Here is a 13,042-nt window from a genome sequence, read left to right on the forward strand (position 1 = left end):
CTCTACACAAAGTTTCAGCTTAAAATACGTTAAAAAACCCTCATGTTTTGCACAGTTTAAACAAAAATCACATTCCCTGTTCTTTACTTATGCCTTTAAACAAAAATGATCAGTTTTATATTGTAGGCACTAGTTCAACGATATTATAGTTATATTTACTTAACATATTTTATGTAAAAAGCTTGACAAAATATATCAACTAACGAAATCACTGACAAAGCGAAATCTACCTTAGTTTTATGATAATAAAGTTGAAATTTCATTATCGCATTCCGTTTTTAAGGACCCAAATGATAAAGTACTTTAATGTAGTAGGAAAAGAGTTGAAATTTTAATAAATAGCATTTCTTTTTTTGCCTGTGGGTCTAATGAAATTAAGGTAAGGTAATATTGATTTGAACAAATAAAAGATTTTGTTGTTGTCAAGTTTTTCAAAGATTATAACTTCATGTGATTATAATAAAAAAGTTAAGTTTAATTCTTGTTTTATTTGTTGCAACACTGTACTGTTTGTACTGGTATCCTTTCTTGGTAACTCTGGGATTCTAGCAGCTGATTGGCTGAGTAAATCTTGTTGAATGTGGACTAATAGTAGCCTATCATAGTGTGCAGAGGCGGATTAAACCTAAAAGTCAGTTTATACTAGCGCAGAGTCGAAGCGCATCGAAGCGTCTTTCCAAAACTGAACATAACAAATTCAACCTTAACTCCACAGCGGAAGGTTTTTTTATAATAGCGCAGAGTCGAAGCGTTGTTCGTGCGCAGACGCGCGAATTCCAACGAATGCGCGCGCCTTTGTAAAATCTCAGAAGTAATGTGTGCGTTATGCTGTGGAGTATTAAATTCGCCAAGTTCTCTCCTTTTCTCGTTAACTGGGTGCGCTCCTATTGGCTGAATGATATCTTGAGCTAAGAACGTACTTGTTTCGAGGCAATATAATGCCACTTTTGACAGAGGCACTTTAATAGTTAGCCGTTCTCTAAATACGTCCATTGCTGACGCTGCTGTGGTCACTACTAGTCTGGCTGTGGTCACTACTAGTCTGGCTGTGGCATACCACCGCAAATCACACTCCCCTCACCGCGCCCCGCACCGCCAGAAACTTTGCCCACTGTGTTCGGTTTAATGATCAACACGTCACTCGTCAAGGCATTATGTGCCTTGTAATAAATGATAAGTTTTCCGTATTCTTGAATCTCATGTATTTTTTTACAGCTAATTGCAATAAATACTAAGTAATATAACTAAAATGATATTTATTTTTCTAGTTAAAGCAACAGAAGACCAACATATTTCTCCATCAGCATTATGATTACTGTCATTAAAAATACTTTGTAGCATCTCTTTACAAACTGAATGATTTACAAATATCTTAATTAATAACACTCAATCTATAAATAAATGATAACAGTTATGTTTCTTTTACATAACGAAAACAAAACAGAAAACTTAAATATTTCGACACGTAAAACAAAACGCGAATAACCTTCAGATATCATTGGGATGTCAAAAAGACATTTGTTATCACGAGCAATACAGTTAGTTGGCCGCAGCTCGCGAAATATCTGTCTAACTTCAATTAAAATCATGGAACCCAAAGTTAATTTAAAACAAGACCCAGCTTTCGTAGAAATACAGAAATTCTACGACGCTAATGCCGACAAAATCAACATACAACAACTGTTTAAGGAAGATGCCGATCGCTTCAACAAATTCAGGTTTGTATACTTTTTACTTAGTTTTTTGTCTCTTATATGAATTAAAACGTGTCGGTTTTTATTCTAAATATTAGTTTTGTTATTTTTGAATGGAATAAAGCGGTGTTTGTAGTAATTTCGTCAAGTTATATCACCGATTTAGTGAAAGTTATTGAAAGGTCGCGCATGAACAAATCAAACCAATGTCAGTTTTTTTTTTATTTAGACGTGATAGCAGTGACCTATGACTTCGAAGTTTCAATTAAAAGTATTTTATTTTTCGAGATAAATATCAACATCATTAAACTTTTTAAATTAATTTATTATGTTCTAATTTTTCTCTCAATTATTATAATTAGGTAGTTCAAAAAAATTACAAATAATATTTTTTATATTCATCTTAAATAATAATTATTTGAAATATCTATTACAATAAGGCCAATACCATCACAATTTTTTAAATAGGTTTATTTTTTTTTTTTGTAAGATTCCATTGCAATTCAAATATAAATTAAGTAATGCAATATCCTAAATATAATTATTCAAATAATTTCCTGCTTCATTTATTTAAAGTGTGTCTCATGTTAATAATATTTAAATCTTAAAAACCAATAAATGGCTGACATTTCTCACTACTTATTAGAATTTTTAACATAATTTACTACAATTTTATTATAACTTTCATGAGACATACTAAATTAACTATTGTATATATTGGCTTACTCATATGATAATTTACTACTTTAATTTTATTTTGTAGTCTCCGCATCCCCACTCCAAATGACGGAGACATCTTGCTGGACTACTCGAAGAACCGCATCAATGAGCAGGTGTGGAGTCTACTGCTGAACCTGGCCAAGAGCAGGAATGTGGAGAAGGCCCGAGATGCTATGTTTTCAGGTTGGTTACAAACATACATTGTGTATGTAGAAGCATTTTATTTCACCAAGTTTGCATTCTAAACATGTAAGCAATAGGGATGATGACTTGGTCAAAAATAAGTTATATGCTTTTCAATATAATAAAATATTTAAAAATACTCTTACTACTATCACTCTCATTCATAAATTTGATGAACTACTTATTTTTTAAATATTTCTAGCTAATTTTTTAGAAATAAGTCTGCTATTTGACGTCAAAAACGTATGACGTCATAATAGAGTATTTCATACAAAGTTCATAGAGAATATCGTTTTTGGAATTTCGAAAAAAGTATTGAATTTGACTAGTAGGAAACATGCTTATTGTAGGCAGGAGTATGAACTATTAAATGACATGAAGACAGCTACTTTTTGTTAGCTATGTTATAAGGCTAGTTCCAGATGTAATATGTACACTAATAATTCAAAAAGCATATGGTAAACCACATAAGGCTCTTGGTTTTGATACACAGATAATTTTTAACCAACTTCCCAAAAAGAAGGATGTTCTCAATTCGGCCATTGGAAATGTCCATTCATACTAAATATCATTTTTAACCATGGCTCTCCTACACTTTAAACCTCTGCCTCCATTAAGGTTTAAAATGTGAATCATTAACGCCCGAATACTCAAACGCTACTTAATTTTAAGTTGTACTTAAAGATGATGCTATCTCTGTCTTTTATAAAGAATTGATAGTGACAGAACTACATTTGAGAGCATCTTAAAATTGAGTAGCATTTAAGTATTTGGGCACATTCGGGCATAAGTTATGTTTTGCCAAGTATGGTTAAAACACCTTTTATCAAATTGCCCACCTACACTACATAATATATATTATGTATATTATGTATATTGTCAAGTACTGTTAAATGTTTATCGTTTTATCTCTCAAACACTTTACCATTACTATCTTCATTATTGACAGTGATTGTGTAACAACTTGTATTATCTATGTCCTGCTAATGTGTTTATAACCCACACTCTAGGTATAGGTAGATGCTAACATTATAAGTGACGTAATTCTGTTTATATTTATTTACAAACTGGGCAACTTAAATAAATACACTAACCTTACGCCTGTCTCCCATGGGGGTAGGCAGAGACTATGGAATGCCAATTGCAAAAAAAGTAAATACTAAACCAATACATTAACGGCGCATTCCAATAAACTACCGATCGGTAAATTTGCTTACGAGCCGTAGAATTTTGACATAAGCTCCATACAAAATGTGTCAAAATTCTACGGCTCGTAGGCACATCTACCGATCCGTAGTTTATTGGAATGCGCCGTTAATAAATAAATGGAGATGTCATTTAAGATTTGTGATGTTGTGTTTTTGATGTCATCTTATTACCGGAGAGATAGAATATTGCAGGCTGCTCTCACTTTTCAACAGTTAGGGTCCTTTTCCACCAGAGATGTGCTATACTATGTTACTGTGGGTGCGTTTGGCTTCCACGAATCATATTTATATTGGTGGAAATGGAGTCAGGTAAGTTACGTTTTTTATATGGAAAGATGAGAAATGTACTAATATCTAATGTCTGTTATAACTAGGTGAGAAAATAAACTTCACGGAGGACCGAGCAGTGCTGCACATCGCTCTACGCAACCGGCAGAACCGGCCCATTCTGGTGGGCGGCAAGGATGTCACGCCAGACGTCAACGCGGTGCTCGCACACATGAAGGAGTTCTCCGGACAGGTCATCAGTGGACAGTGGAAAGGGTAAACTGATTTATAAGATACCTTTTTTTTTTGGGGGAAAATCATCCAGTGACTTCTTCCGCCTTGGGTGAGGCGGGAGGGAGTGTCAGACTCTTACTGACTAAAAACCACCCCATTCCTTCTCCTGCTTTGAGCCGAATGTATAAGATACCTATACTCTGTTTCATCTGTAAGTATACTGCTACTTTTGGTATTTGTAGTTATTAGAGTTTGAACTATGATAATATCGTATTCAATTAGGCATGTACAATGTTTTATGTGGACTTTATCGTTTAGAAAATTAACTGCCGTATTTAGAAACATTTAATGATAACTTAAGCTATTCCTTAGTGACGATTTTGTATCGAAAATAATTGCTTATTATTGGGTTAAGTAACCATTAGAGGTCTCTGAGTTAGGCTGTAAGAATAAATAAGAGAAGTAATAATAAATAAGAGAAGAACAAGCCAGACCCAACACAATTATTGTGTACAACTTACTGGGGCTCTGAGGCTTTTTTTTAGTGTTGGTAAGTCTGCGTTTGGACACCAATCCGCTTTCTGCCAGAACGGCTGCCGCAATATTTAACATATGTTGTAATTCTTGAGATAGTAAACAATTTTTATTTTTTGGAAAATTCTATAAAGACAAAGTTGTCTCATCATCAATCTATAACAATGTCCCTCTTCTAGTCAAATACATCTTCTCTTCTGATATGGTGAAAGAGAGAGACAAATTACATCATTACCCGACACCTCATACTTAGCAGTCGCATTTAAAGTAACAAGAAAATAATTGATCACCCAGGTACACAGGCAAGCCGATCACAGATGTGATCAACATCGGTATCGGCGGGTCCGACCTGGGGCCGCTGATGGTAACCGAAGCTCTGAAACCCTACGCCAACCAGCTGAAGGTAAATAAATAATTACTTTTCGTAATTTATTATGGGTATGTCTATAATTCTATAATGTTGTCCTTACTTGTATGATAATATATCGTCTCACCTTTAACCCGTTGTCTGTCGGAACGCAGATCTACGCGTGACACAATGTGTTTTCTATTGTGTCTTATATACCGACAGACAAGGGGTTAATCCCGAAGGTGTATGCTGAGGTGCACATTATGACCCGTAATGCCACTGTACAATGTACACACATTTTTCACCTTTTGTGTTATAAGACCCATGTAATAGCCTATTGCCATATACACCTATATTGGGCACATTTCTAGACTCCGTGAGAAAATTTCAAAAAACCGAAAAAAGCCTCAGTAATACTTTGCCCGACCCGAGACCCCTTGTCCGGCAGACAGCGGACAGATTTTCAATTTTCATACCCCGTCATCATCCCCATTCTATCTACCAGGTCCACTTTGTCTCCAACATCGACGGCACCCATTTGGCGGAGGTGCTGAAGCGCCTGAACCCTGAGACGGCGCTGTTCATCATCGCCTCCAAGACCTTCACCACGCAGGAGACCATCACCAACGCCACGTCAGCCAAGACCTGGTTCCTTGAGGCTGCTAAGGATGTAAGTGAAATCTTCTTTATATGCTTAGGACTTCAGTAGCTTTTGTAGTGTATATTGTTGGAATAACGAAATAAAAAGTAATTGTGAATGATTTGTTCATATAATACGTTTTATTGAGGGGTATAACCATTAAATGACTTCTCCAGAGATTCGGAACCTATGCAATGTAAAGAAACAATGGGGCTTTGTCCAATAGGGAATTAGCTAGAGCACCATTGGACATTCAATACTTGACAACTGCTCTCATTGGACATAATAAGCGCAATCTACATTTTCGCTATCTGATGGCCAAAAAAACGGTAGCCTCCATTTTCCCAAATCATTTGTAATATTAGTAAGAATATATACAGGAATTCAACTATTCTTACGTATGTACACAACTATCAAATTCAAAATAAATTTCTTCAAAACAATATAACCAAAAATTGTATTGTGAACCTGATTGAAAAAGAATAATCAATTGAGTTTCTAACTTGTTCTTCTCCATAGGAATCTACACTTTAGAACGAGCAAATTGCTTCACTAGAGGACTGACCGACAGACAGACATTTTTAATATTATTATATTAGCTTTGACGTTCAAAAGTGCCTTCCTTAGCTAATAATTTTGACTTTGACTTATATGAATTCTGTTTATAACCACGTACTCCATATTTTGTTGCAGCCATCAGCCGTAGCGAAGCATTTCGTGGCACTATCCACTAACGCGGAGAAGGTGACAGCGTTCGGGATAGATCCCAACAACATGTTCGGATTCTGGGACTGGGTGGGGGGCAGGTAATTATACACTCTGGTTTACTCTTCAATCATCACCACCATCATCTTTGATATACCTAGTATATTCCTCTTCTAAAACACAAACTCTTGCCTGCCGACGGAATAGATCCACCTGAACTTAGAAGAAGAAATAAAGATCAGAAAAATGCAGTTTATTTCCACCATTACAAGAAATTGTAAGAAAAACTAAAAAAAAAATATGTTTCTTTCCTGAAGAGACCATTTCAGAATCAACTTGCACGGTTTTCCCGATTTCAAAAAAGGAGGCAGTACATTTTAATTGTTTTTTCTGGACTATCTCTGAGTTGTTTCAATTTTTCTCCTCGGTTTCCTGAGACATATGTTCTATAGTTTAATTTAAAAATGTGTAAACACGTTTTAAAGAGTAATCTAGTAGATAAAATAAAATAAAAATAATTTATTCACCAAAAAGTTTCCACTACAGAAGAATAGTCAAATCTCAAACTCCATTCTTCTTCTTTCTCTCTCTCTTAAAATTCTAACTCTCTCTCTGTAGGTACTCTCTGTGGTCGGCTATCGGTCTGTCTATCTCCCTGTACATCGGCTACGACAACTTCGAGAAACTTCTAGAAGGAGCCAGCTTCATGGATCAGCACTTCACCACTGCGCCGTTGGAGAAAAATGTAAGATATATACTAACTAGCTTCTGCCGGGGGTTTCGGTTGCGTTTCCGTGGATTAAAAAGTAGACTACATGTTATTTTAGACTACAATCTATCGCTAATCCAAATTTCATCCTGATACCTAGGAGGACATTTAATTTTCAACCTTAACGCGGGTTCACATTAGGTCCAAAATTTTTATTACTATCTGGCTCTAGTCTACTAATGGTTTTTATACTACTACTAATTTCTGCTAGCGGCTTTGCCCACGTTCGCGTGGGTTGAAAAGTGGCCTGTGTGTTTGTTATTCCAAACTATAATCTACTCCTGAAACACGAAAACCATATAAAGACAATTTCGCATTTTTTGCAGATGTGCCAATATATTGACTAGGTGATTGATAGCTTAACACACAAACTTTCCCATAAAAATAGATCATCAATGCCTCCAACCAGATTTAGTTCTTATGTTATGTTTTATTGTTATTATGTAGGCGCCAGTGATCCTAGCGTTGCTGGGAGTCTGGTACTCCAACTTCTACGGCGCGGAGACACATGCACTCTTGCCCTACGACCAGTATCTACATAGGTGAGTTATGTACATTAGTTGCTATTATGTACAGTGATTGTCAGGTCAATTTACTCCAGTCTGTCAGTGTTTTTCATTGGTAATTCGACTTTTTACCAGAAGAATAAAGTTGAAAATCTAAAATATACAGGGTGACTGTGGGATACCTTCAATATTTGAGGATGAGTATGCGAACATATATCGTGAAATAAAATAACATTAAAACAAAATATGAAATAGATATTTTGTATTCATATAGAAAGATAATTCAAAGACTTTTTTCCAGAAAAATAAAGTTGAAAATCTAAAAAATGAGGCAGAACGATTGACCTCCTCTAGTTAACCTCTTCTCTTGTTAAAATATTTTTTTTTGAGGGGGAGGGGGGACATCATACAATGATTTCTTCAGCCTTGGGTGAGGTGAGAGGGAGTGTCAGACTCTTACTAACTAAAAACCACCCCGTTCTTACTCCTGCTCTAACACCATTTGGTGAGCAAAAGAAAAAGGCCAGCTCTTAATAAAATATATTTAATTTTCGTCTCAGATTCGCCGCCTATTTCCAACAAGGCGACATGGAGAGTAACGGTAAGTATGTGACCCGGTCAGGGGCCCAGGTTGACTACAGCACGGGCCCCATCGTGTGGGGGGAGCCCGGGACTAACGGGCAACACGCCTTCTACCAACTCATACACCAGGGTACCAGGTTAGTTGAAGAACATACGCCCGAATACTCAAACGCTACTCAATTTTAAGTTGTACTTAAAAATCGTGCTATCTCTGTCATTTTATAAAGAATTGATAGTGACAGAACTACATTTGAGAGCGTCTTAAAATTGAGTAGCGTTTGAGTATTCGGGCGTTAGTTTACTAAATACTAAGATTGATTGTACAATGTAACACGCATTTTTAAATTATAAGGTAGATGACTTATTTCTATTTTAATGTCCGTCTTGTAGATTATTTTAAAATACACGTATTTTTTATTTTCTTACTGAAACAAATACTTTAGAAAATATATCGATTTAAAATATCGTGTGATGTCACTTTTTTTAGTTACGTTTTATACGAAGAAATGAAGTATTTGCTCTTACTCCTAAACTTAGATTTAGTTTTATCTAAGTATTGTTATCTTATAAGACAATATAAAAAAAATACGTGTTTAATATCAAAAAAAATAGTGATTTCTTTATTAGGTAAGGAAAATTCCTTACCTAATAAACAAATCACTATTTTTTATAGGCAACATTTTTTTGTCATTTTACCCCAAAATTACCACAAAAAAAAGTAGATAGAACCCTCTAAAACTCATGACACCTCACTTTACATCACAGATTGATCCCGTGCGACTTCATTGCGCCGGCGCAGACCCACAACCCGATCTCGAACGGCGTGCACCATAAGATCCTGCTCGCCAACTTCCTCGCACAAACTGAGGCTCTCATGAAGGGGAAGACTGCTGATGAGGTAGGTTTTATATAAAACACATGAGATTTATTTATTACTTAACTAGTAGGTTCCACATAAAACACATGAGATTTATTTATTACTTAACTAGCTATTAGCACGACTTCGCGTTAGCGTTTAATTATGACTTACGACACAATTACGGTATTTCGTTGTATTTTTTTCAAGTTACTCCTTAGTACATTAGCTTCCTGCCAATAAAAGGCCCGTCAAAATCGGTCCAGCCATTTTAGAGATTAGCCAGAACAAATAGACAGACAAACAAAAATTGTAAAAAATGTTATTTTCAAATCGAAAATGTTAATAATATTGCATTGCCGGATTCAAAACAAGAGTCGAACCGGAGATCCGTACTCGGCAATTTGCGATTACTCGTATCTACAATCTCAACAATGTAGTATTATCGATAAGCCAGTATGTATATTGTCTATCAATAAAATTAATCTAAAATCTCTCGAACGATGTCGGCTTTTGACAGAAACTCCATACAAGTAATATATAATGTGTGACATTTGTCCCTTTTATTTTGAGGGGAGAATGTCATCCAATGACTTCTCCCGCCTTGAGGCGAGGCGAGAGAGAGTGTCACTCTTACTGACTAAAAACCACCCCGTTTCTACTTCTTTTCGAACCGGAGCCCCGGTAAATGCGCTTAGTAGTCCGCAGCTACGGATTAAGCATCAGCCCTACTGGGCCCCATCTGTGGTGGTCTGATGACCGGGGCTGCGGCTCGAAAAGCAGGAATCGGAACAGGGTAGTTTTTAGTCAGTAGGGGTCGCGTTCCGCGCGCGCCTCAAAGAGCCAGACCACCACAGATGGGGCCCAGTAGGGCTGATGCCCGATCCGGAGCTGCGGACAACGTAAAAGGTTACCGGGGCTCCGGCTCAAAGCAGGAGAAGGAACGGGGTGGTTTTTAGTCAGTAAGAGTCTGATACTTCCTCTCGCCTCGCCCAAAGCGGGAGAAGTCATTGGATAATTTCCCCCGCAAATTTCAGCCATGATTAAACATTAAACAGGTAAAATGATTTATGTATTTCTCTTTTCAGGCTAAAGCCGAGTTAGAGAAGTCCGGCATGGCAGCGGACGCGGTGGCTAAGATCCTCCCGCACAAAGTGTTCAAGGGCAACCGTCCCACCAACTCCATAGTCGTCAAGAAAGTCACGCCGTTCACGCTCGGAGCTCTCATTGGTATGTAGAAAACACTTTTTAATTTATTCGTTCATATTTTTAACAAAGTAAAGTTATATAGGTGTTGCCTATGAATCAATATTTATTTTCTTACCTGCATATCTAATAATTTGGCTGACTTTACCTCATTCAAAGGTTGCGTTGTAAAGGTAAGCGTCCACAGGCCCGCATCGTACGCATTGCACGCAACGGATTTTAGTTTGTCTTGTATAGAAAGTCATCATCATCCGCGCGATCCGTGCGTTGCGTCCGATCCGTGCGATGCGTGCGATGCGTCCGATCCGTGCGATGCGTCCGATGCGTGCGATCCGTACGATTCGTGCGATGCGTCCGATCCGTGCGATGCGTCCGATCCGTGCGATGCGTCCGATCCGTGCGATGCGTACGATCCGTGCGATGCGTACGATGCGTCCGATCCGTGCGATGCGTCCGATCCGTGCGATGCGTCCGATCCGTGCGATGCGTCCGATCCGTACGATGCGTCCGATCCGTGCGATGCGTGCGATCCGTGCGATGCGTGCGATCCGTACGATGCGTACGATCCGTGCGATCCGCGTACGGGCCTGTGGACACTTGGTATCACTTCAGTCAAACCGGCCCATTCGTGCCAGCATGTTTGTTCACCACTTATGAGTCCTACACCAAATACAATTCCAGATTTCGTGCCATTATTAAGAAAGAATTTTCAAAAAACTAACAAAACGTAATAATACTTTACTCAACGCGTGAATTCTGTCACCCTTTGCTTGACAACCGTCTACAAAGTGATCAAGATTATATTCACACAAATATGAATTAATGATATATTTTTACTTTCTCCACAGCCCTCTACGAACACAAAATCTTCACTCAGGGCGTAATTTGGGACATCAATTCCTTTGACCAATGGGGCGTGGAGCTTGGCAAGCAACTAGCTAAGGCGATAGAACCAGAGTTACAGGACAATAGCCCCGTATCAAGCCACGATGCGTCCACTAATGGACTCATTAATTTCTTAAAAGCTAACTTTTAAATTATAATTTCTCTTACTGAAGCCGTTTTCTAATCGTTCTTGAAATTTATGTATGTAGGTTGTTATGAGAGTTGCATTTGGGAGAGGTTTATACTTTATAGTCATTGTTGTTCGTAAATCGTCAGTAAAATATATCTATAATGAATTATTGTGTACCATCTTTCTTTGTGAACCCTCACACCGCAAAAAAATGAAAAGGTTTCCGAGATAATATTGAGATAAAAGCCTGTGTTGCTCCCTGAAATGAGACTTAAGAAGATTTCAATTAACTACGGTGTCGTAGTTTTGAAGCCTATTCAATATAAACAAACGCAATTTTAATATTACAACTTAAGACGGGATATTTACCATGTTAATTTATGTCTATGAGCTTTCGATATTTCAACACTGTTGCAAGCGCCATGATCACGGATGAATTGGAGGATGGGAAGGTGGATGTTTAAGAGCAGACAATATCCCGGCTTAAGTTCTAATAATTAAACAAGACCATCAACCAAATCTACTCTCAGAAACTACGTTCAAATAAATATTATGACAATACTCGTTAAATTATGGTAAAGATTTTATATGAAAACAAAAAGGAACTTAAAAAAATCTTTATTATTCATAATTATTGTTGATTTTTTCCAATTCTATGATTATAAATTAAGTTATTAAATTATTTTTAGATGAAAATGATAATTATTTGAATTAAAAAATGGCGCCTTAATAATTATTTTTGACGTTTAACTTTTTAAATTATTTTTTTTAGAAGAACGTTTAACAAACGGCATTTTATGCTAAGAACACATTTATACCTATTATGTATTTAGAAAGATATTTTCAATCAACATTTTTTTTTCTCATTTTTGTTAATTTTATGAATGTGTAATCGTTGTTTTTATTTATGTATGAAAATGAGCTATTTCTTTGCTTTGGAATTTTAAGGAACAAGTAGATTAAAAAATGGTGAAGGATACTGAATGAAGTTTGTAAGCTTTTGTGCAGCACATGAAATAGGAAATTTTAAGGAAAAAATTAAAGCACATGTTTTACTTGTATTTTGAACTTAATTGCAATACTAATATGGTAGAAATTATAAGTCAGTACTTACAAATGAATCTGAAATAAATAATGTAACAAAATTTCGTATTTAGGCATATTTTAAACTAAAATCGGAACTGTTTTGATTTATTATGTTTCTAGTAAATAACGACCAATTTCAAAATGTTATTAGATATGTTAGAAAATGCTCATAAATCCTTATTTGTGCTTTTATACTAAGTGTATGCGTTTTATTGTGTAATATTTAAATGAAATGTTACTCCTAGAGGTATTTATATTATGTATTGAATATTATAATCAATGTTATATACGTGTTATAGTAATAAAATACTGTTATGCACGATTTTCTGCGTTTTATTGTAATTTAGAAATACTGGGATAAATAAAAATGCGTTGCAATAAGTCCTACAGTAGGCGACGAATGCAACGCCTTTTAGCCCTGATAGGCAGAGGTGTAATGCCTCTATACAATGTACACCCAATTTTCATCATTTGTGTCCCATGTAATA

General features: G+C 36.3%; 1 protein-coding gene across 1 annotated transcript; it reads left to right on the forward strand.

The window, feature by feature from the left end:
- The first annotated feature begins 1,498 nt into the window (after positions 1-1,498).
- LOC118277306 (glucose-6-phosphate isomerase) lies at positions 1,499-12,876 on the forward strand. The gene is made up of 12 exons (XM_035596038.2): positions 1,499-1,718; positions 2,458-2,597; positions 4,180-4,348; positions 5,135-5,243; positions 5,695-5,859; positions 6,523-6,635; positions 7,153-7,279; positions 7,751-7,845; positions 8,370-8,528; positions 9,157-9,289; positions 10,336-10,477; positions 11,302-12,876. Exons 1-12 carry the CDS (start codon positions 1,504-1,506, stop codon positions 11,487-11,489), a joined length of 1,755 nt encoding a protein of 584 aa, XP_035451931.2. The 5' UTR covers positions 1,499-1,503; the 3' UTR covers positions 11,490-12,876.
- Positions 12,877-13,042: the final 166 nt, after the last annotated feature.

The sequence above is a fragment of the Spodoptera frugiperda genome, chromosome 10 (assembly GCF_023101765.2).
Source record: "Spodoptera frugiperda isolate SF20-4 chromosome 10, AGI-APGP_CSIRO_Sfru_2.0, whole genome shotgun sequence".
Lineage (NCBI taxonomy): Eukaryota > Metazoa > Arthropoda > Insecta > Lepidoptera > Noctuidae > Spodoptera > Spodoptera frugiperda.